We start from the raw sequence: 26,409 nt of genomic DNA on the forward strand, positions 1-26,409 counted from the left end.
TGAAATTTATAATGAACTCTAGAAAAATGGAAAAGGACAGAGAGTGATAAAGAAAATTCACAATTTAGAAGTAGCATGAAGCACATTTTTTAATTGAAAATCCTAGAAAAATATGTCTATTAATAAATTAACTACCTATATGTTGACTTAACATCAGGCATTTATGAGAAAAAAGAAAATAGTCTTTGAGTAAGGAAATAATGATTCTTTAAAGAAAATCACTGATGACAAAGGCCACATAATCAGATATTAGAAAATATATGCATAAACAGATATATTAATATACCTGAAAAAGCAAGCTTAAAATTATTTTATTTAATGAACTCCAAGTTGGAAATGTGTAAGAATAATTGGATTGGAGAAAGCAAATGGAAATTTAAGCAAATGAGGAGAATATACTCTATTTTTTTAGATTATGGGGACAGAAATAATTGATTTCTAGTTATGTGGGTCTGTTTATGTATTTCATCTGTACAAGGTGAATTTCTGTGGTGGATACATTTGCAAAGAAACATCTAAGTTCAGCCTAAAACCAGAATTTACACTTAGTAGAGATTAATTGAAAGTAATTCTAATAATTTATCTTATATCCAGTTCTCTTGCACTACAAGTAAATAAAAACTTTGGAGTTAAGTAGTTTTATTCAGTATACAGTGAAAAAAAGGCTTGAATTTCAGTTGCTGTATATCATTAACTTGTGCAGGAGCATCATTGTCATGCAGTACAAATTTGAATGACTTTTTTTTTCCTCATCATAATTTCACACTGTAGTGCCAGAATGATAGACTCATAATGGGCTCCCTATAGACACATACAGAAATCATTTTGTCATGGTTATCTCACCTTGTAACAGCACCGAAAGCAGTTGGTCTCCATGGTCTTGCATTAAACTGTCACATCACTGTTAAAATCCTCTGTTTCAGGAAATGGTGACAGTACATCTTGAGCGCTGTGAAAAATAACGACTTCATTGCCCATACTCAGTGGCTCTGTAAAACCAGATTACTCATTTATTTATATGGGAGGAGAAAACATTTTTCAATAGTAAGTGATCATAGCAATTAAACATTTTCTTTGCTTGTTTAGCTGTCTCAAATTGATCATACCAACGTTTTACAACTCCATGACTGAATTTTGAGGCAATTTTTTTTATTGTACTTTAGCTTGCCCTGATTTTCAAGCCCTTTTACATATACTCTAAACATGAACTTTTTACTAATGATTATTTCATTTCTCATTTTAAATACAGCTCAGCTACTCCCCTCAGAGGATACTTACTTAATTTTTTTTAAATTTTTGGATATTCATTTTTCAATGGCTCTTTTTCCCTCCTTTTTTCTTGACCATAGTTGCACACCAGTTCACTGAAATCTTAGATTGAAGAGAAATTTATTATCTTGCTTCTGTAAGAAAAAAAATTGCACTGATTCAAATTCTTTGGCTCTAAGGTCAAATCTTTTTTTTTATTTAATAAAACTACCATTTTAATCATGAAAATAGAAAGCAGTATCTTTCTGTACCAGAAAGGTATGATAATGAGCAGGACTAACTTTGAGTACTTAGCAAGCAAAATACATTTGATATATTGATGACACATTGAAGAGTGCTAAAGATAAGTGTATTATCTAGTATGCTCCTTTTTCACTGGAAGCAAAGTAACATTCTTTGTCAAGGAAAGCCAAATTTTTGGAGCCTATTCAAAATGACCTGTTTGGTGCCAATCCAGCCATGATCATGGGCAGCAATGCAAATGACTGTCCACAATGGATCTGGAAAATGGGGCTTATTTAAGAACAATCCAGATAAGAGCTCTCACTGTAGTTGGTTATCCCGCTTATACCCACCCTTTCAGTCTGCATTGGTTTGATTTTGCGGGAAGCTCAGGCAGAAAGACATGCTGCTTCATGCTGAGATGCTGCTCAAAGTTATCAGTCTTGAGCATTACCAAGCACAGTCCCCGTGCATACCCTGGCTTTTTTTCCCCCCTCACACATCTCTCCGATCTCCAGGCTCCTGCCACACTTCCAGGATCTTTCTTCCAGTCAAGATCTTCAACTTCTTTCTCACTACCCCTTTTCTCTTCAACACCACATCTTGATGGCAGGAGCTACTGTTGTTCAGCACCAACTAACTCTCTCTGAAACCTTGGACTGCTCTCCCTTCCCCAGTTCTCTCAGTCTCAACATATGATTAAATGGATGATGCTCTCATGGCATCTGTACTGGATTCAAAACATGCAACCTTTATTTGGTCATGGTATTATCAAAGTTTACAATAAGGCCACACGATGAGTGAAGATAAAAAGTTGCAGACTTTTGCTTGAGATGTTTACCCACACCCAAATGCCCAATTATCTACTGTCTGCTAGCATTTATGATTTAAGCTTTTTTTTTTTTTCCCCTCTGATAGTCATACTAAGGATTTCTACTTTGAGGAATGGTTACCCAATTTCAGGGATGTCATTCCAACCAGTTTCACTGGGATACATACTCAGCAACTTTGTCTCTATAAATTATGGAAAATTAGGGAGCTTTCATTATTTCTTTACATGGTAGAATTTATGCAGAATTTTCCAGCAAGAGGCAAAAATTAACATTCAACTTCGTTCAATCCTAAATGCTATGATCTATTTATCATTTAGATTTAAGGTTAATCTTCAGATTATTTAAACTTCTGTTTGGGTTTTTACTAGCGTAAAATTTTGTCCTGAATAGTTTGCTCATAAGGACAGCAAATTTAAATAGACTTAGAAATCTAAGGATATGTGAATTCATTAATGGACTGTTGAATTATTTAAAAGAAATTAACAATGCTCCATGTCCCCTGAGATACTTATCTGGGAAAAAAATGACATCCATGTTGTGCATCTGCTGGGCAATGAGAATGTCACAGTTTCTTGCATGAGAATTTTAGCCTTTTTGACAGAAAAGTGCTCATCTGGTTATAAGAGTCCAGATGTACTATTATTGTTTCTAATACCATTTGTCCATTCCATTTCTTTTACAGTGAATTGATCAAGAATATTTTATATTGACGTCAGTTTAAAATCTGTTAGAAAAATAGAGTAAGACAACTCTACAAAAAAACCAAAGCAACCCCAACGAGAAAGAAAAGCAGAAACCCAAATGAAAGAATGACGAGTAAAAACATCTCCTTAAATCCTTTTATATTGCCTCTAATGCATTTTCATCGAGGCAAATTTTGACTGTAAAAAATATGTTGTACTTTCTTGCAACTGCTTCCAAAAATTAATAATTTTTTCCTTATATTTAAGCTATAAATCTTGCTATTCTTTTCACTCGAACTGTAAGTCCTGAAAATCACAAATGTAAGAAGAGATTCCTCAGGCCTAGAGATACAAATGAAACAATAGCTGTCCCTGTGCTTCCTGTGGTGACAGGTATGTTTAGCACAAATCTTGGAATAGAGCTCTTTGTCCTGTCATGGCAGCTTTTTATCTTAGGAGGTATCCAGATGATGTTCCTTTGCCCTTGGTTTTGATGCAGCTTTACAAAATTGTCTGCCCTAATGACATCCTCTCAAAAAGACAGATACTAATTGTAAAAGAAAAAAAAAGGGGGGGGGAAATGAGGGAAGTTTTTTTGTAGGAATGGAAGAAGCCACCCTGATGGTTTTCATCTTTAAACAAATATTTCATGGGGCATTGGAAAATTAGAATAGATTGAAAGAAAAGCTTGGGAGATCTCCTGCTGTAGCTGAAGTAAAATCAGCAAGCCTCAGCTTGCACAGTTTATTATAAAATCATCCTGTCAGAGGACATGGTTTTCTATTCAGACCCACTGAATGTTTTGTGTGACTAGCATCTCCCACCTGCAAGTCTGTCTTAATTTTTCTCTGCAAGGAGAAATCATACAGGTGTGTTGTTTTGTTTTGTTTTGTTTTTTAAATAATGGAACACCTGTACTGTCTGCTATATGTTTGTTCTTAATTCCTATTGAAATTTGTTCAGCAGTCTTCAACTGGCTGTCGAGAAAGCTTTATCTCCTGTACAAATAATTCTGACACTTGTACAAGATAACTTTAATGTGGCTGTTCTCTCCTTATTCTGAAATTTTCTGGTTTTTTTTTTAATATTAGGTTCAGACAACTGAAGGCTTAAAAAATAAAAATATTAGATGAAACCCTATTATAGATGCAGGGTGGTTTACTGAAGACAAGATAACTAAATTATGGATATCCCCCTTCTCTTCTTCACCCCATGGAGACAGTAATGGCTTAACCTTGAATGGCCAGATGTAAAACAAATCATCTATATGCAGATTTAGAACACTGAAACATCTGGTAGATGAGATTTGTTCTTTAACTCTGCTAGATTAATCTAGGTCAGTGGAATTTCATAAAAGCATAACAGTTTGCTATATTGTATCTCTTGCATGACTTTATTATTTCCTTCTTAATACTTGAATGCACCTAGTATGCATATACCCAAAAACCATGTTAAAAGAGTGATTAAGATTTCAATATGTGGAAAGCCAGAATTAATGTTGCCAGTGTGATTTCCTGTACTATCTCTGTTCCTCTCTGTGTAAATGCACTACAATCTGAAGTTGAACAATTTGCTTACATTATGTTGTTTCTATACATGTACTCCAATACTCCTACATGTCAGCTAAATTCCAGAATACTGGGTGTGTCTTCTGCTTAGAGGATTATTTAAGATTTTAGATTAAGTGGTAATAACTCATTTCTCTGTTTTTTGCTGGATTATACGAGTTGAGGAGACTTCTTTATTAATAGTAATATTGGATGCAGTGATAGTTCAATTATAAATGTAATCTTGATTTTTTGAGAATTTTTTAGTCAAATTCAGGCTACTAATATGTGTTCTTAATACAAAGCTGGCATATTGTCTTATGAAAATTGTTCTACAAGGAAATTTATATCCACTCTTTAATTTTAAATGCTATCCCAATTCATATATGCAAATTTAAGAAGCTCATGAGAATGATGAGTACTTCTATAAAAAACTCTAATGAATGTGTAGAATCTCTTTGTTGATAAGGTTTTCTACTATGTAATTTAAATTTGTTTGTGATAATGTAACTTTTTACCTGTGACACTTATTCATTAACTTAAGTTGCTGTTCACGTTTTTTGGTGATTTTTCTCATTGACAAAGTTAACAGAAACACTCATATGTCCTTTCAGCCTACATTTTACTACACCAGACAAACTAGAATTTCTGAGTCCTCTGTTCTGTGATAGGCTTTCTATTTCTCTGGTCATTCTACCAGCCTGTTTTACAGGCTATGGATTTGTTATAGAACCATAGAACAATTCAGTAGGAAAGGGACCTCAGAAGATCCCTTTTGATTAGAAAAGGAGCCTGGGTAAGAGGTTCTAGCACCCTGTTCAATTGTCTCTTGAAAACCTCCAGTGATGGTGAACCTACCATGTCCCTTGGGAGGATGTTCCAGAAGGCTCTCACAGCAAGACATGTCTTGCTTACATCTTCTTGAAAAAGCAGTGCTTTTCTCTAATGAGACCCTTCCTTTTGTTTTGCCAATGTGAATTTCAAATAGAAAATACTGTGACATTTGTCTGCCTAAAATTCGACCAGCTCTGGGGGCTGAGATGCTGTTTAACCTCAGAGAAGGTTTTTAATAAAGTAATGACCTTCCTTTGGAACAAAGACATAAAAAATGTGATCTCAACAAGCAGAGTTCACACATCATTACCTGAGGTTTAGACAGTTCAGTTTCCCAATGTGCCTTATTTTTCAAAGCATTACCTGTGTGCAAGAGATTCACATATAATCTACTCTAGTAATTGGCTTAACTTGACATTTTAAGAGTTGAGACTTTAAAGACTGCAACATAAAATATTTTTCAGTTTTATGCTTTCATCCTTGAAAAATGTCTAGGAGTCTTACCACTATGTAAAATTATTACTTTGAAGTAGAGTGTCTGCATTCAAACCCCTAGATGATCCTAGACCACATTTGTATTGGTAAAATTTAGTAGAAGCTAATAGAGCTATACAAAAGCTAGACTTATGTTGTTTCATTTTTACAAACACTGTTATTATTAAAAATAAAATTTAATAGTAAGGATTTCTTGCCTGTAATGTATAAGGATTAGATCTAGTAGATTTAAGCATCCAGAGAGGATGTGTCCCCTTTTCTGACATCTTAATAACGCAGATTCCCTTTTCTTTCATTGAGGACATTCTGCTAAGAATGAGAATACGGAATTATAATTCTCAGCTAACAAATATTAGAAACTTATATTTATTTCATATTTTTATTGAAACAAATGATTATTTTTAGATTTGACCTAGAGTTTCTACAATTATTTATGACACACAGAAAATATTTTTTTCTTATATATGATTTATTCCTTAATATTAGGCTACAGGAAAGAAAATAACATTGAGGCTTTTACATATGAAATATGTTTATGAGTCAGATAACTGCATAAATATTTTAAGATAATATCTACAACTCTATGAAAATGACTCTATTTTTGAAACAATTTCTTATATGTAAACGAGTCTTGCAAACAATGTTGCTTTCACATAATTACTTCACAGTAAATCTTATTTCTCTTCTTGACTGTTTATCTAGCATTTACATTAGTTAGGGAAACTATGACAGGTGCCAGTGGAAATAAAGATCTCATCCTCACCTGAGGAGGAAGTCCAAATGAAGAGCTATAAAGCTTGAGAGCTGAAAATATTTACTGCAGTGTAAGTGTGTGTTGACAAAAAAAAAAATAATGCATTCATATCCTTAGTAAATAATTGTGATATGTTTTTCCAGTTCTGACCCCAGAAACTCTGAATTATGAATTCCTTCCTTGCAATAATTGAAACAAGATAATTTAATACTTCTAATTCATCTTTCAGATGTCTTTTACCCTTGCATTTTCAGTGTAGAGAAGTTGTGTAACAGTTGCATCATCTATTATACTCTCTGATGATAGCTATTTGCCACTCAGTGAAGGCAATAACAAAACATTTTTGGAGAACATAATTTGTTTACCTACATTTTGTACTAATATAAAACCACTATTACGTATTATAAACTTCAACTTACTTATGATTGATGTGATATGATAAAAAAATAATGTACTATTCTGTACAGTACTGTACTATTCTATACATGTATATGTATATTATATAATTTTATATTATTTTTAAGGGGCACTCTAGATTGAACCGCAAATAATATCAATACATTTTTACATAAAAGATTCCCATAAATTCAACTGTCTGAAAGGATTTATATATGGGACGCACTCCTTTTCATTTGACTGCATGGAAATATTTATTCAGGAGTATACCAGGTTATTCAGGATATCCCTTATCGTTGGCTGATGGAGAGAGGAGCTGGATGGGTGAAGGAATGGAATTTTTTTCCTGGTTCATAGAGCACTGTATTGGCTCTGCCAAAGTCATCTTATGAGATCAGAGGGTAAAGCACAAAAGTTTGGAGCACTCATAGAGAGAAATTTATTTTCATATTTTCAAATGCATGGAACTGATTAACTTGTATTACATAAAAAAATGTAAATATTTATATTTTAATTGACTAATTTCTTCTATTTTGTTGTCTAACTTAATGTTGTTATATTACAAGTAATTAAGTAAGAATACATGGATTATAATGTAGCTAAAAACATTCCTCAACTCATTCTTGATTTAAAAATAATACAAATGAAGCTTATTTTCCCTAATGTTCTTTCAGCCCATTACATGAGTTATTTAATGTCTGTGAAAGAATTATCATTTGTTGGTATGTTGATCAGCAAGAAATAAACATCATCAAAGTATATTATTATATTATATCATATTATATTATATTATATTATATTATATTATATTATATTATATTATATTATATTATATTATATTATATTATATTATATTATATTATATTATATTATATTATATTATATTATATTATATTATATTATATTATATTATAGTATAGTATAGTATAGTATAGTATAGTATATTAATTCTACATCAGCAGAAACAATTTAAGAAAAATACAAACAAAATACATTTAAATTGTTTTCTGTCTGCAGGACATATTCTGTTAAAAATGTGACAAGTAATAAAATTCTATCAATATGTTTTACTTTCAGCTCTTTCAGAGTGGTTAATTCACACTGTATGCACCAAATTCTATTAAAACAGATGCTAGTTATGCCTTTACTTTCTTCTGTTCCAATCCATAGTTTATAGAACAGCAATGAAGTAAACTAAGCAAATGAAAAACTTTATAAATTAGCTTCTACTACCTGCAGCTCTGCATTTGCCCCTGTGATATTTCCCCTTGCCTGCTAGTCCTGCTGTAAATCCCCAGAATGTCAGGTGCAGCTGCTGAATATTTCCACTGCTCCCAAGAAAGGGTGACCTGGTCACAGCTCATCACAGGGAGTTCTTGCAATATCACTGCCAGATCTGCTGAGAGCTGGGAGCTCGTGAGTCACTTCTCAGATTTCATACTGTTTCACATGGTAGGATCTAAATGTGGGCATTTTTCTGATCCTGATGTGGGAGCAGTGGTTCCTAAAACATTTTAACACTATCAGCAAGACCTAGAAAAATTCTAAGTATTTATTTCTAAAATGACCTAATATGCTTCCCAGTAGCTTCTTTAAGAAGCTTTCTACCAGCTTTCTATGTTTTCAAAAAATAATTTATGAATAGGCATAAAGGCTAAAAAAAAAAAGAACAGCTTGAAAAAGTATTTTTTTTCCATTTTTAAGGATGAGGGTGCTGTTCTCTGTCCTTCTGTACTTGTTAGTTTTCTGTCCTTAAATGAAAACAAAAACCAACAAATTTATTAGGCCAGATTTCAGATAGTTAAGTTTCCAATCTCAATTAATTTCCATCTAGGCAGCTAGTTCTCAGTTACAGGTGTTAGAAGCTAACATTTTCAAAAGAACATAACTTCTGGAAAACAATTCTAGCTTGTTAAAACTCAAAAAAATAACCTGTAACAGCTAAATCAAAGTAGGTTGTAAGCATGCCTAAACACTTTCGTTTTCATAAAGGTCATAATGCTCTGAAACACTGGCAGAAGGAATATTTCCTGCAGTTTTTTTAATACACTCACATGCAAAACAGCTTTTTATGCTTATTTTCTTCTTCTCTGAATTTTACATTTTATTCGTATAAAGTATGAGCTCATTTCATTAGTGCCAGTAATTTTCTAACATTCCTCCCCCCAAAGCTTCTTTGATATTGAGTATCATCAAAACAAATTAAAATATATACGTCTCGATTTACATTATATGTCCTTTAGAATAATTCTTCATTATACTTCAGATTAAATCTTTCACCTGTAGTTGCTATTTATGAAAATACCAATTCATCTTGTCTTCTTCTAGTGCATAAAACTTAGGGGCAAGTGGGTAGCTCTGCCCTCTACAATGAAAGCTAATTCAATATTTTTTTGCGTTGTAGATCAACTAAACAATTTCTATCCTTGTGTTCTTTTCCTGACAGGACCCCCTTGCAGCCCCCATTGCTGGTGCTGCAGCACCTGTGTCTCAAAGTACCTGTAAGAAATGAAAAAACTGAGCTACTCTTTCCTTATGAAAGTTTAATTCATCTTCAGATTTTTGTTTTAAGGATGTACCCCTTCTGTCTTTTAGAAACACACCCAACAGCCTTATGTACCATAACTGAGATGTGCATTTTACATGTCCTGAGGCGTAACTTGCACAGCACATCTTTGCTATGCCTCAGTACATTTGTACTCTGTATTTTGTTACTCTCCACATCAATAAGGACAACACAGTGGATAGAATATAATTGATGTACTATTTCCCATATTAATGTGGCAAAATTAAAAAACTATATATTGAGTGACCTGGTTTAGTGGAAAGTGTCCCTGCCCCTAGCAGAGGGCTTGGAACTAGTTAATCTTTAAGGTCAGTCCAACCCAAAATATTCTGGGATTATATCACAAAAATACTAAAATTACTTTAATACAAGAAAAGCACTTGAAAATCGCTACCCTGTTTTCTTACAGCTATGAATGTCTTCTTGCATTCTGGAAGCATTTCCTACTTCATTTATTGCTTTATTCCGTCAATAAAGATGTATTTGTAACATTGAATAAGAAATGAATAAAATTTAACTCTTTGAAAATAAAATACTGAAACTCTGACCTAAATTTTCTTTTTCCAGTGGAATATGGATCATAAGATCTCTGGGTTTTAGTTAAAGAACACCATTTGAAATACATGTTTCATGCTAATAGCATACTTAATGACAAAGAAAAGCAAAGCTTATCTTACTTCATTTACAGGGTTTTCAGGCCAGTACTGTGAAACAGAAATGAATGAGTGTGATTCAGCTCCCTGCTTGAATGGTGCTGTTTGTCAGAATGATGTCAACAGCTATGATTGCTTTTGCCCTGAAGGTAAGTTGTTCAAAATAATTTATTTTCATTATCTTTGACAATTTTTAAAACTGCCTGCAGTTTGCAAAACATCTTCTTGACAGGCATCAAGCCATCATTAAAACTTCTTTTCTATGAAAGTCATTCATTCCTTTCCAAAGTCCTCTTGGCATATTTGTCCACCAAGTCAATGTGTCTACCAAAACAACCATGATCATTAAGATTGGAGACAAATTAAGAATGGAGACAGATATACTCCTAAATGCTACCTTTTTTTCCAACAGAACATAATGATTTTAGCAAAGTTTGAAGCAGTGGAGAAAACATAAATGAGCAGTACATGAGTTCCATGGAAAATATCACCCATAAGATTACAAAAAGTATTTTTACCTTCATTAATAATATGCATATTTCTCACTGACCATGGCAAGCTACAATGGCCACAATGACTTTAATAGGCCATCACTAAAAAAATCTATTAGAACTTTAACAGAGAAAAATAATATGATTTTCAGCACTTGTGGTCTGTTTCTTTAAAAATGCACTCTGCTCTTTGTTATCAGTACTGTATGAAAAAAATAGCAATGGCAGTAAAAAATTAGTCAAAGAAAGCATAAATGTTTTAAAGCACTTAAAATTACAGTTTCTTTCTGAAATGCTTTCACAAATGGGTTCCTTACAAATATTTTAAAATGTATTTTTAGTTAAAAATAAAGCCATGGTTGTAAATTATAGCCTGATACATTCTATGTTTAATTTTTTTTTATTTTAATCTTCAAATTCTACTATTTTCTAAATATGGACTCATGGCAGTTGATTTCATAGCTGACAATATTTCAGGTATGCATGTATTAATACAGGTATTCCAGTGGTGATAACTTCAGAAACTCATCACAAGAGATTAAATTGCTAGAAATAATTCCCATAAATACAGTCTCTGTCATTAGTTAGCTTAAATTAGAAGCCAAAACAGATATTGGAAGGTAGCTGGAAATTAACCTTGGAAAAGATCATTTTGCTGTTTAAACTGCTTGACTACCTTATACAAAAAAAAATCCTGCCATCCACATTGATAATTTTGTGGCTTACATGTTACCTGTGAGACATGGGTCTGATTAAACTTTAAATGCAAATAAGAGCTGTTATTTTATACATTATTAATGAATTAAGGGTAATTCTAAAGTTTTATGACTTGAGGATCAGTGGAAATTGGTTCCATGGTCAGTTTGAGAAATTATAGGAATATAGCTAGCACTGAGGGTACCGATAGCTCAGCATTAGTCATGGTCTTCCTGCAGCCATGGCCTGTGACAGCACTAATGACACTCATTTTGTAGCATGACCATGAATTAGAATACATTTACTAGAGCATGAAAAGTCAGGTATTGGAGAGGAGATTTTCTAGCAATTTCAACTACAAAATAACATTGTTGGACCTCTGAGTTTGCTAAAAGTCATTCTGGCAGAAGAAACTGGGGTGGCTGAGTCTGGAGAAGAGGAGGCTCAGGGGAACCTCACTGCTCTCTACAGCTGCCTGACAGGAGGTTTTATTGAGTGGGGGGCCAGTCTCTCCTGCCACGTCTCTAGTGAAAGGATAAGAGGAAATGGCCCTAAACTGTATCAGGAGAGGTTCAGATTAGATATTATTAGCTAAGAAAAATCACTGAAAGAGTGGTTAGACACTAGAATAATTTCCCAGGGAGGTAGTGAAGTCACCCTCTGTGGAAGAGAGAGAGGTGTCTGGATGTGTCACTTGGGGAGATGGTTCAGGAGGAGTTGTGGTGATGCTGGTTTGTCAGTTGGACTGGATGATCTAGAAGGCCTCTTACAACCTTGATAATTCTGGGGTTCTGTAAAACAAACAAAGAAAAATGTAGAAAAGCAACTATTTGAGAACTGATTTTAAGAGAGATTTTAAGAGTTGATTTTTATTTTGACAGCAGATATCCAAATCCCAGCTTCACTTCATCTGTACTGTTGTCAAAATCAGCAGATACATAATTCATAAATTCTTAAGTCTTAATGAACATATTGAATCCTAAATTTGTGCTTTCATTTATTGACTCTTTTTAAAGTATGTTTGACAGGAAAAAAAATGCATTTTCCTATTAATGACTTTTAGAATGAGAATCCATAAGGATTCAAGATCATTTTTTACAAGAGTAAATTGAAAACAAGGGACCTAAAGACATTGCTTTAGAAAAATAAGACACAGAATAGCTGAATAATGCATAGCTCTTTGGTTTTATTTCCAAGGATTTGAAGGCCTGAACTGTGAAATCAACTTTGATGAGTGCACTTATGGTTTCTGTAAAAGCAATTCAACTTGTTTAGACCTGGTTGCAGACTACAGCTGTGCTTGCCCTCCAGGATTCACTGGTAAGATTTCTTTTAACTTGGAAAAGAAGTTAAATAGTTAAACTATTAATTGTCTTTCCTGAAATTAATTGCACTTTGTTCAGTGGTTTAGCATTAATAAAAATAAAATCAACTTAGGGTTCTGTGCAATTGATAATCTATTTTTATTTCCCTCCTAATATGATAAAAAATGAAAGTAGTGTGTGTATGGAAAGAAAAACTGTATTTTGCATAGAAAAAAAATTGCTTAAAACCACCTAGTCTAAGAAACATAGGTGAACAAGTAGCTGGTGCTATTTTTCTCAGCTTTTATCACAGCCATACTTGATTGAGATGGTAACAAGAACACAATTTTAGAAAGATTACACTTTGTTCTCTTTAACAAAGGCGCCATCAGATCCTTATGATAAATTCTCGTAGGTTGCACAATTATTTGCATGTCTAACAGGTTTGAGAAAATAGCTCTTGCATCGTGGAGAGTCTTCAAGGCTCTATTTTCTGCCAGAAGCAGCTAACAGGAAATCAATAAAACTGTCTCCAAATATATGCCATCTAAAAAAAAATGTCAGGCACTGAACACTGACTTTCAGCTGCTGATTTCAGAGAGGCAAATGGAGCAGCATTATTTATAAGTAGTTACAGGAAAACAAGCAGTGGCAGTGTAAAAAATCGTACAGTTAGTGGATCTTGTAATAAAAAGCCAAACAAGTTTGTCCAAAGAGCTGAAAATTAATGGGGACCAGTGGAGAGGAGAGGAAAAAAAATGAAAGAGATATATTAAGGAGAAATGAACAGTTAAATAAGTAAGTAGAACAACGAAGGATGAGGAGGCAAAACTAAGTTAGTTGTAGAGCATTTCAGGTCTGTAGTAACACCAGTGACATTCAGTTTAGAAATTCTTCATTCATATTTTGTCAATGGTTAAATGTAGGAAGACAGGACAAAAGGAATCTAAGACAATATACAGACATTTTAAATCTGTGGAAGTAATAGTAGTTGCAATTGCCACCAGCTTCTGTGAGTTTTCATGCAAACGTATTCTTATATTATTCAGCATTACAAAACCGAGATGCGATACATTTCCTGTAACATCTTATTCTGCTTTTCACGTTGGTAACTGGCTTTGCTTTCATGAGTTTGCATACTATGTCTATTTTGCATCAATTTTGAAAATAATAGAGGTGATTACAAAGTATTTGTTACTATAGATAGAAGAAGTTTAATGCAAAAATTTTAAAATAAGAAGTTTTTAAAACTTTCTCCTGTACTGCTAGAATCCAAATGGAAAATGTCTAACTTTTCTGTAGTATGTTGACAACAGTCAGTTTAAAATGTGGGGAAAGCTGTTCATTTGAAAATACAGCAACACTATTTTAGGATGTGATGGAGTCCACATTATAGAGCCAGAACTACAAATTAATGTGTGAGTGTCACTAAGGAAGCCAGGGATACAGTATGTATTCCTTAGCAGGGACTCTTTATCCTATATTCTGGATATATATGTATCATACTGATGCAAGCAGTTTGCCAGTAACATCCTTGTTCATTCCAAGACAAGCAGGATTCAGGATCTGTCGAGAGAAAAAAAGTTACAAGTGAGTTATAAGTAGATTTATTGAATACCTTGAGGCCTATATTGAAGTCACAGAAGTTCACATGACTGCATAATAGCCTAATATGAAAAAAACCTCAATTTTCTCCTGCATTTCCTATGTGAGAGACTTTCCATCACGAATGTGCTATTGATCTCACTTCACATTGTTTTTTTGTGAGACAGGACATTTCCCGCAAGAAAAAAAGTAAACTAGCCTACTGACTGGAATTAGGAGTAGGGACAAGGATCCTCCTGATTACACTGAATATTTTCGTTTGTGCTCATGCTTTTTGTACAATTAATTGGCAGTCAGTCATTATGGATCTCATTAGATTTGCTCTCTCCAAGCCTTCCAAAAGCTGCTTCAGCCTCTCTAGAATGAGTCTGTGATGCAAAATACTGATATTTGGGCTTGTATCTTATACAAAAGGCAAACAACAGCAAAAGAGTGTTACATGTTCTTCTGAGTTTTAAGATTTATATAAATGGTACGCATAGATATTGCTATAGTAACAGTGATACACTCAAAGGCTATTTAAGGGCTAAAGGAAACATAGTGTGCATATATATACAATTTTTATCCACTTAATATTTAAACAATGTTGAAATTGCATAATTAATTTAGAAAAACATCATAAACAGAGCAGTTAGCTGATAACAATTAGCTCTGATGAAGGCTTATATTAAAAAGTTCATCAACAGATCTGCTAACATCCTGCCAATCACATCTTGTAGTCTTCTGATGAGATGTGCTCAAGCAAGTAACATTTGAAAAAGTCCACTAAGTGTATAAGATTGACTTTTACCTTTTATTTCTTTTAAGCACACTTTTGTTTTCCTATCATATTAAAAGCAATTTCAGAACAAGTTTACCTTTAGCATCTTAGCTGGTCAGGTACAAAATTGTCTTAGGCTGGCTGTTTGCCTCTTTTCCTGTTAACTATCTGTGTGAAGTGGCATCAATTCTGATTGGGATCACACGCCGCATGCACTAAAGCTGTGATGGAAGGGCAGCATTGGACAGGAGGGTCTCCATGAATGGCCTTGGATGAATCCCCCTTGAACCAGGCTGTGGTGCTCCATAGGTGTTTGATCTTTGTCCTTCCCTGAGAACAGAGGTGGGGAGAGGCAGTGCAACATGTGCAACAGGGAGCAGGGCTGGATGGTGGAAACAACTCTCTCCTGCTGGGGAAAGACAGCAGGAGAGGAACATCCAAATCATCTGAGAGGGTTGTGAGAAGAGCAGGGAGCCCTCTTGCAGCTTCTGCTGCCAGCTGAATGGTTTGTTGCTGAAAGGGTGAGCACCAGAATTCTGGCAGACTTTGGAGCTTGCTGCATAGAATTTCCTTTACTCTGTCCAAGATGGGCAGCTCCTGATAAAGACCAGGAAAATACTTTCTCTACAATAAAAGATTGAGGGCTCTCAAATGCCCTCCCATGGTAATCTGTGTATACAGGATTACTGTAATTATCCCATACTAAAGCGCTACTGGACAAATGGACAGATAGCAAAATTGCTACTTCCTTCTCTCATAGTGTTTTATTTGATTTTGCCAATTAGAGGGGTTTTGAGAACATCTGGAAGTTGAGATAAGTAAAGGCAGTCCAAGTCTGTTAAACTGGCCAGCCTTGAAAATTAGAAAACATCTTGCTCAACATATACAAACCCAAAGATAGGTGAAGTAGGGAATTTTAATATTGAACAGTGGGACACCTTTAGTCCATTGGGTAGTAAAACACTCCAAATTAAAACATCAATGGGAGGGTGTTGAATTCATCAATGATAGAGAAGGAAGAGGCAGTTCTATGAGATGTGATTACTGACCATTTTCATTATTTGAGTGGATTTTCTCTGGTAATATAAGTAATTGGAAATAAAGAACTCTGTAATTCAGTGGTTTTGGATGAGAAAGCATGGGTTTTTAATCTTTAATAAATGATGGGATTATATTGTTCCATTGTAAACCTTTTTCCTTTTTCAATTGTTGGAAGAGACGAATTAAATTATTTATTTATTTAATTATTAATTAAAGGGATTTCAAAGCTGTTCATGTCTATGGATAAACCCTATGATAGTAAGATTACATCAGTGAATACCGGGTAGAAAAACACTTGATTTCAAAGTGATTTTTACTTTATTATTTAGCCCTGAATTTTGTAGTTGTAGTTTATATGCATGAGATTCTTAATCTGACTTCCTTACTTATATCAAGGTCCATATGAATCCTATATGTGTAAAATGATCCTTCCTCTAAGTTTTGCCCATGTCTCATTAATGTTTACCATTATAACAAGACAGTATGAATCAACAGTCAGAATCTACCATCAGTCACACATTGACTTACATTTACACAAGAGACTAAATAAATATGCAAGCCTTTTAATATGCTTTCCGAAGATCAAGTCTATATAGTTTCCTCTGTCATGTCTCATACCATTGGGCTTTAGGAATCCTGTAGTAGATATTGTGGCTAAGCGAGAGGACACTACAACACTGAATATTTGAAAACCAAAATTATACAAAGATGGGCGAGGTCTTGCAGCTCAGCTCGAGCCATCGCAAGACATAAGATATCTTTCTCTGGGCTTTCAAAAATCTTTCCTGTGTATTCTTTTCCTGTGTCATTCTAAATTTTGTTTTCAGTAAGTCTGCAAAAGCTGGTCTATTTTAGACACATTTTGCTTGACATAGATGCTTTTAGTTACTATAAGAACAACTGCACAGTACAAAATTATTGAGTCACTATGTTCTCTTTTTCTTGTTTATTATGAAAAGTACTTTCCTCAACAATTCCAAGGAAAAAATTGGCCTGAGAGATCTACGTCTACCCAAAAGGAAGGGTGGGGGTTGGCCTGTTCTCCCAGACAGCTGATGACAGACAAGAGGACACAGCTGCAACAGGGGAGGTTCAGGTTGGACATTGGGAAGAATTTCTTAATGGAAAGGGTTGTCCAGCATTGGAATGAGTGGACAGGGAAGTGGTGGAGTCAAGAACAATGGAGATATTCAAGAAATGACTGGACATGGCCCTTAGTGCTATGGTTTAAGTTGACATGATGGTGATTGGTCAAAGGCTAGACTTGATGATCTTGGGGGTCTATTCCAGCCTAATTAATCCTGTGATCTATGGGTGCTCAGCCATCATTAGAGTCAGCCACAGAAATTCAGTCTTGCTTGCATCTCATTCAGATAATTGTTCCACATCAATCAGCCCTTATGGCCATCACAGAAGCAGCTCAAAAGCTAGGTCTTTTCTGTGATGTCCCCTAAGGACCGAGTTCATTTAAACAACATGCCTCTGTCTGAGCGCTAGTCAAAGCACTGAGATTTTTCAGACCAAAACAAAATCTGGAAGCTGACAACTAGAGAGAGGGATGGTTCCCCAGGCTCCTGGCCAGCAGAGCTCTGGCTCATAGCAGACCATGGAGGAGTGAAGGGCTGACTTCCTTCCCCCTGCTCAGCTGGAGCAGCACAGATGGGCTGCTGGTTGCCACAAACACTGTAAATGACAGGCTGCTGAGGGCAGGCTTCCCACAGTGGGGTGTGCAAACTTAACATGCTGGAAAATAAACAAAATTTATGCATACATGAAAATGTATTCACAATGTACTTCTGAGTCATTAGAGAATATTTATTATCATGTCATGTGTAAGTGTACCTGCTTTGCTTGGAAGGAATTCAGGTTAGGACATTTGGGAAAAAAAATCAGTAGAGTGCAGAAAAATCTGTCTAAGTTTCATCATGCTGCAAATTGCATTACATAAAATTTTTGATAAAATAATACATAAAAGTTAATGAATTGCATGAAAAAAAAGCAAATCAATTGATTTTTTCCAGTCATTTTAAATATAAGCAAAGCTGCTTGGTTTTTTTATGTGAGAAATCAAATGGAACATTTCTCCAATAGTATTCCATCTGCAAATACTAAGCATGATTGGTTTAAATTAGGAGGTGAATAATAATAGTTGGAGCCACCTGACAGAAGATAAGTTAATTCTTCAATCAAAACTTTAATTAGCTTGTATGGAATTTACTTTATCTTTGCTCTTCTGAAGGAAGATTATCATGAGATTATTTTTGTATTCCAGTTTATCCTTATTATTTTGGGTATAATGGTAGGGTTCTTTAGTAGTGATTCCAACTGTCATGCATAACATAATGTATGTAGAACATCCATTAATATCTTTCTGGGCATGACTATGTACTTAATTACTTTCAGATAAATTGGAAAATAATCATTTTATATGAATAGGCTTGATTTTCAATTTTAAAACTGTTGTCAGTTGCTAGGAGGCTCTCATCAAGTAAAAAAAGGAAAAACAACCATGTCTAGAAAAGCTCATACAGAGAAGACACTGGAACATGTGGCTGAAATTTTTAGTCTTCCTGAGTTACTGTAGAAAAACAACCTAATTTTTCCTTAACTCCATATTTTTCCTATGTTAATGTCATTGATGACACCATACAATGAACAGTAATATGACAGCAAAGTGAGGACCACTTTTACTTTTTACATCTAAGTGCACCTGACAAATAACATATAGCTGTCAAGACACAATTTCAATCAAAATTTTTGTTACAACTGCCTCAAGAATCCTCTTAGGAATTAATTTTCTATAATGACCTGAGCAATCAGTGAATGAACCCTGACATAAAAAAATCAACCTCCAAGTAACTTCCCCAGTGCACATTTTTCATCCCTTACAGACATTTTGTTAATGAATTTGGGAAACAGAAGCGGCATCTTAGATAAGAATGGTTATACTTAGGGTGTGCTTAGTTTTTTCCTAGTATATAGTTCCTCTTCTGAAAAAAATCCACCAAATCATTATGTTGGAAAAGGTCTGTTATTCAATACTGCCGCTGCAATACCATCTAGCATAATACTGGAGTTTTTAATACTTAATTATATTTACCAGTATATACTGGGTTGCTGTTTTAGACAGTGAAACAACTGTTTTTTGCCATCCTTTGCTTTGATAGAACCATAATATAAACAGTATGACACTGTCAGTTTTAATATGACCACATTAAGTAGCAATCTTATTTGGTGCCATCTTGTTGACTCTTTTTTGTTCTTTACTCTTTGGCTTTCTTCTTTGTCATGATTTTTAAAATTGATTTTCTGTTGATAACCCATCTTTAGCAGTATTCAGGATGAGTTTTAAGCAACTTGGATGCTTAAAACTCATTAAGCAACTTGGTCTCATGGAATGTGTCCCTGCCCATTGGGGCACTAAGCGACTTGGTCTCATGGAATGTGTCCCTGCCCACGACAGGGGGTTGGCACTAGGTGATCTGTAAGGTCATTTCCAAAACAAACCATGCCATGATTCTATGGATCTAACATCAACCTGGCCACTAGACAAGTCCTGAGGCTCTTGCTCCTAGCTTGATACCTGGCCAGTGGCTAGCAGTGCCAGTGCCATGTGTACTGGGCCTCAGGGATGCAGGGGTGATAGTGGGAACATTACACCACAACTTGACTCTCTTCACTTAAGTAGTGAGTTGACCAGAGATTACTGAGGAGCCTTGAAGCAGGAGGGGAAATGTGTTAAATGCAGAATGATGATTTTTAAAGCTGTTTACACAACTATCATGAAAAGATTTTTCTTTCCCCTTAACACATTAGTAGGCAGGCAAGAAATGGAATAGCACTGGCTATTTGTTCTGGTAATAATAGAGTAACATCTTGCACCTACTTTTCCTAGTAACTTCCAAAACCTCCAGTTACAGGACATACACATTTCACGTGATGACAGTGATGCTACAGAGCCCGAGTGCCTCAGGGTGGGCTATTACTATCACAGAAATATACTTGTCTCACTAAATTGTTGTGATGTTTTCCCAGGAAAGACACAGAGAGGGCTACAGGATGAATTTATATGTTCTGCAAGTCTTCTAACAATCCATAGATTGCTGGTTGATGCTCCATATTAGGTCTGTGTACCAGAAGGAAGTTAATGTTGGCCATTAACCACCTTGTACTGAACTTAATTACTCTAGTTTTGATTAAAGCACACAATGAATCCAAAAGCATTCAATCCAGATTTGAATGAATGAAAAGAAGCCAGAATTTCACTGGCATTTTTTCTAGTAGTAATCACCATCAGATTTAGAAGTTTATATTAAATATTTTATTTAAATTTTTGTCTTCAACTTTGATCTATTGCATCTCATTACCTTTTCTACACAAAAATGAAAAAGCTCTTGCTACTCAAGTATTTTCTCTTTGTAAAGATACTTGCACACTGTAATCAAGTCACTTTTTGGTTTTGTTTCTTCTAAATGAAACAGATGGAGCTCTTTAAGCCTTTGCCAACAGCATGCTTTCTTCAGTTGTTGAATAAATTGTGTAGCTTTTCTTGCATTCTTCCCACTTATTTTTAAATATGGAACATTCTAATCAATGTTTTATACAGAGGTATTTTACACATCAATGTTCACTTTTTGTTTTATTTAAATACGTCTGAGATTTTTTTTTCTCAGAGCACTGCAATAGTGCTCATATGCTGAGGTCTTCAGCAGTCCTTTTCAAATTGCTTTTGTTGTTTCCCCACTACAGCTCAGCAACAGCTCAGTAGCTATAATCTGCATGTTTTTTTCTGTGCTTGTATCTGCAAACTACAAGCGACCAGAAGTGACCTGCAGTACACTGAAAAATGTACTGTTTAGCTAAACAAAAGTTATCACAAGATTCCATTTGGTGCATAGGTTTGGTCCCCTGTGGAAAGGAGATGTAGGAAAGGAAGTGAGAGTGGAAATGAAGTATCTGTTTAAAATTCAGTGTTGAAATAGTAGACTAAGGACTTTTCACATTTGCCTACAGAAAAGGAGATTCATGAAAGTATAAAATGCCTCATTTGCTTCATTATGGCTTTTTCATGAGAAAGATTTGAGGGGTGAATTCAGATTGAATGTGCCAATAGCTGTACTGCTTTCTTGGAAGGGTAGGCCTTAGTACCTGTCACTCTGTAATATCAACCATGTGCATTTATGGTGCACAAGAAGAATGTGGTTTTCTCTTCCTGCTAGTGTTAGCACTTTTATCCTACTTCTCTTGTCTGCTGCAAACCTGGGCTCACCTCTCTTTCATACATACCACTAATGTAGAAACGTGTTTTGATGGAGAAATAGAGTAGAGATGCAGATTTGGATAGGCGCCCTAGGTTCCAAAATCAGAGCACAGTTATCACACACCAAGTAACTTAAGACCTTTACCATAAGACAAAGCAAGTTTCCAGACAGTCCAGCTCATGACACAAACAAAAGTCTTTGGACATCCTTCAGTGTAATAATCAGAATTTACACCCTGTAAATTATATAATCACAACACTACAACAAAATACTAACTATAAACTGTTTCATTCTTATCCCAGCAAAAAACATATAATATACTATGTTGCTTTCTTGCCTATGTATCTTGTTAAAGAAATCCAATAATTCCTTATTTTCTTGGTGGAATCTTCCCAGCGTGGTGTTTTACTAACCACTACAAGGATTTCCTTATTGTCTAATATTTCACTGCAGTTTAAATGCATTACTTCTCAGCCTGTCTACTATGAACACAGCAAACTGATGAATTTTGTGAGAGTACTTTCTTATTTTATGATTGCCATCACATTTCTATTCAAATTTTCCTTATTTAGGCTTTATAGGCCCATTTATTTTGTTCATCCTACAAGGTCACGCTTTTGAGCTGATTTTCATTCCTAACATGCTCATATGGACTCTCAAAATTTTCTTAAATGCACCTCACTGCACAATGCAAAGCACTCAAAAAGTAGCTTTACTCCAGTAAAACTTCTAACTGGATATGTTCTTTTTTATGTATGCCAGAAAGCTATTTATTTTAAAATAAAATTCTGGTATTTTTTCCTACTTGTGATTTTCTGTATCGTATCTTGTCTTCTGATCGGATTACATTGTTTATATCAGACTCTATCTTCAGTTGGTTGAAAGTCATGAAGACTTCTAATCCTGTTCTTCAATGTACCTTTTTTGTTGCCATCAGTGAGTTTACTTTGCTACCCACCATCTAGACTATTGAAAAAAATTTAGTGGAATTGAATGGGCAGTGGATTTCTTTCAAAACCTCTGCAATTCATTCATCCAGTCTGGTAGCAAAACCACTGATAACTAATGCATGAATCATTTGATAATATGCTCTTATAGTTTCTATGTAAACCAATTACTGGGATTTCACAAAAAATAGCATTAGTGAACAAAAGGAGCATGACATTTGCTACTGGGTTTTGTTATCCACAAAATGTGTAAATTTAATGTAGAGAGGAATAAATCTGCTTATATAAGGCCCATTTTTAATGAATTGGTTTTTATTTATATGTTCTTGCAAGTAAACAATTTAAAACTTTTCCCAATATTTCTTCTAGGAACAGGAGTTTCACAAATGGATTTATAATTTCATGTCTTTGCCTTTTATTCTTTTTCTGAAAGCTGATTTTAATGAGTCTTTAGGTACTTTACCTATTTTTCACAAGTTCACAAAGAAAATTATTGAGTCTTTGTCACTAGTACCCAAGGGTATAGTTCATCAGACCTGCCTATCTGACTATTTAACTAATTTGACAATTCTACAGCTTTTCTTCTGTATTCAACACTGAAGTTTTGCCCTTTAATCATAAGTATTAATTATGATACTGACCTGTTTTACAGCTGGTCTTTTTACTGATGATTGAGGCAGAAGAAGCATTGAACAATTTTGTGTGATTACCATTATCAGTAGCCATCCTTCTTCACTGGATGGCAAACCGCATCTCTCCTTCATCTTCGATATGAAGTACATACAGCACAATTTCTTGTTACCCTGACCATTCTATAATAGCTACGCGCTTTTGCTGGTCCAATTTCATGTCTGCATATTTATGTTGTACTTTTTAGTTAATCCTTAGCAACTTGATTTTTTATAAGTTGGGCTTTTTTCATGCTCTGAAAACCAGGAAGTGCCATGTTATGCTCCTAATACCTAGTGTCTTTCTCCCACAAAAAGAAAGTTTGTCATTGTGTACTTATAGCAAGCAGCAGCTCTCTTAATTACCTTTTAAAGGCAAAATGTTCCCTCTTTAGCAGGTTTCAAATCAAAACTTCTCTACATTCTATGCAGTTCTTCCGAATTCCTTTTTATTATGTTGCACCCTCCTCTCCTTTTCCATAGATTTTGACTGCTCTCAGCCAAGTTTTTCACATTTCTTTCCTTATAGTCAGAGCGTACTTTTCCCTTTAACTTTGAATCAAGTAACTTACCTTTTTCACTATGGCATGAAAAATTACCAATAGTACATTCAAATATCTTTGAATTTTTGAATGATGATCCCTTTCAAAAATTATGGGTTTGCAGTTAAATACTCTATGGGTCCAAGTCCTGCGTTGTTAAGGATTCTGCTAGTTCTTTTAGCTATTTAAAAACAACAACAAAGCAAAACAGCAACAGAAAAACCCACAAGCTATAAAAAAATTAAGGTTCCTTTAAACTGATTCTACTGGATTTTTGATCTGTATTTAATCATTAAAAACAGCATATTGTATGTGACTGTACAGTATTTCTCACAAAATGTCAAAGTCTTACCTGGTTTCTATAATTATCCTTGTCTATGAGCTCCTACTACCATCCCCTTAAACTTTTTTCTTAATGTTGTTTTTTTTCCTTTCCTGTCTTCTCCTCACTTTCTCCACTTCCCATTTAGTTTGATTTTTGCATACATTCTATTTTTACGTGTTAGCTGAAAGTATGTCTTACAGTTAAGAAAGACAAAACTCCCTCTGCCATCCATGCATTTATTGTTGTAATGAATCTATAATTGTCCAAGCTTTGCTTGTGCAAGAGGGACCCCAGAAACCCCACATGATCCTTTAATTCAGCTGCTTTGACTGAGGTCCCTGGGATTCACTACCTGTCTGGTATATCTGATTTGAGTGATACAAGGAACCTTCCATAATTTCTACACAGAACACCAACAAAAGTTCTGCTTGTTCACATCAGTGATAGTTATAGCTTTCCTTCTCTGTAATTGGCTTAACTTCTGATATTCAGGTGAGCTCTCAGTCCAAATATTTGTCCCACCTATTTTTGATCAATTTTTGTTCAGAAAGGCCTCAGTATTATTTATAATAGCCTGGGTAGGGATTGCCCTAAATTAATGTAGTGCACAACAGAGAAATAGGAGGCTGGACTTTATTTGGTATGTCCAATGAGTTAACTGTTTTCATAAACCACCATGCTGTTGCCTTCTAAACTTTCCCCTCTATGTATCTTCTGTATATTCGCCTATATTTTTATTGTTTCAGATTTGAATTAATCTGAATTACAGCTCAATTAAATTTTTTTAAAAGCAGAAAAATTAAGAACTACCCAAATGAACTTGTGGGTTTCTGTTTGGATCTGAGAAATGGCTTAATTCTTCTGGAAATATGAATGCAACCTCAAGAAATATTTATTTTTGTATTGTTACCAAGGTTATTAAATCTCTGAAACAATTTTTTTTCAAAGTAGCATATAGCTCTAGTAATTAAGGTATTGAGTTGTGTTGCTGGAATATACAAAGGACATTTTTGCAAATGCTGTTCATATTTATTACTTTAAAATATTTAATTTCTTGACTACCAGCTATATCGACGAATATCTCTAGTTTTAAAACTGTCAAGCAGACATAGTGTTTCCAACCTGGAAAAGTTAAGCTATGCAGTTGTCACTTGCACTGTGAAGCAGCTTTTCCACTTTCCCAGCATGATTTATAGTTTTAATGTTTAATTTTCTTTTCTGTCAGACAAAAACTGTTCCACGGATATTGATGAATGTTCCTCCAAGCCCTGTAAAAATGGAGGCCATTGCCATGATTTGATTGGTGAATTTTACTGTAGCTGTTTGCCAGGTAAGTCACATTTAGTTGAGAAATGTTCTGTGGTATTTAAAAAAGAAAAAGAGTTTTTTCATAAGCACACAACTAAGCAGTAATTTATTATGCTTGAAAAGAGAGAAGGATGAACTGGTATTCTTTAAGCATATGCTACAATTGTTATGCAGGTGGTGTCAGCAGAATTTGTTTACAGAATATAACTTGTATTCTGGAAGTCCTGCCTTCCAAACTTATGAATAGAGTGCCTTAAAAATCAACCAACTCTGCCAGTAGCATGATTTTGTTTCCATCTTGTCTACTAGCAAAAGGTATTTTTAAAATTTCTGAAAGAAAATGTGGACAAGCTACACAGTAGTTGTCATAAGGGTTGCTGCGGTGGGTTGACCCTGGCTGGGAGCTGGGTGCAGCCAGTTAATCACACATCATTTCTGTTGCTCCTTCTTCCTCAGGGGGAGGACTCCTCATGCTCTTCCCTTGCTCCAGCGTGGGCTGTCTCTCAAGGGAGAGAGTCCTCCAAGAACTTCTCTAATATGTTCCTTTCCATGGCCTGCAGTTCTTTACAAGCTGATCCAGCACGGCTCCCCTCCAGTGAGTGCAGTCCTTCAGGAACTGCCTGTTCCAGTGTGGGTCCCCCACAGGGTCACAGCTCCTGCAAGGAAACCTGGTGCAGTATGGGCTTCTCTCTCCATGAGGCCACAGGCACTGCCAGAAGCTTGTTCTAGCTCAGGCTTACCACAGGAAGGGTCACACCTTGCTTTGGACACCCACCTGTTTTGTCACGAGGTTGTCTGTGAGCTGCAGGTGGATCTCTGATCCACCATGGACCTCCATGGGCTGCAGGTGCACAGCTGCTTCACCACAGGCTGCAGGGCAATCGTGATCTGGTGCCTGCAGCACCTCCATCCTCTCTTGTACTGATTTTGGTGTCTACAGAGCTGTTTCTCTTGCTATCCTCACACTTTTTTCTATCTGTAGTTGCCCAGTTTGGTTTTTTCCCCCTCATGTTAACTGCTATCCCAGAGGCGTTACCACTGTCACTGATGGGCTCAGCCTTGGCCAGCAGTGGATCATCCAGGAGCTGGCTGGCATTGACCCCATCAGACCGGGGGAAGTTTCTGACAGCTCCTCAGAGAAGCCACCCCTGCACCTGCCCCCACTGAAACATTGCTGTGCAAACCCAGTTCAGTTTCTTGCAGTGACGA

The 26,409-nt window shown here is 35.2% G+C and overlaps 1 protein-coding gene across 1 annotated transcript in view; it reads left to right on the forward strand.

The window, feature by feature from the left end:
* Positions 1-26,409, forward strand: part of EYS (eyes shut homolog) — a 703,292-nt gene that overhangs the window by 168,382 nt on the left and 508,501 nt on the right. The window contains exons 12-13 of the mRNA XM_030944777.1: positions 12,637-12,759; positions 25,118-25,222. Of these exons, the coding sequence (XP_030800637.1) occupies positions 12,637-12,759; positions 25,118-25,222 (228 nt within the window). The remainder of the gene's footprint in view (positions 1-12,636; positions 12,760-25,117; positions 25,223-26,409) is intronic.

The sequence above is a fragment of the Camarhynchus parvulus genome, chromosome 3, assembly GCF_901933205.1.
Source record: "Camarhynchus parvulus chromosome 3, STF_HiC, whole genome shotgun sequence".
Taxonomy (NCBI): Eukaryota; Metazoa; Chordata; class Aves; order Passeriformes; family Thraupidae; genus Camarhynchus; species Camarhynchus parvulus.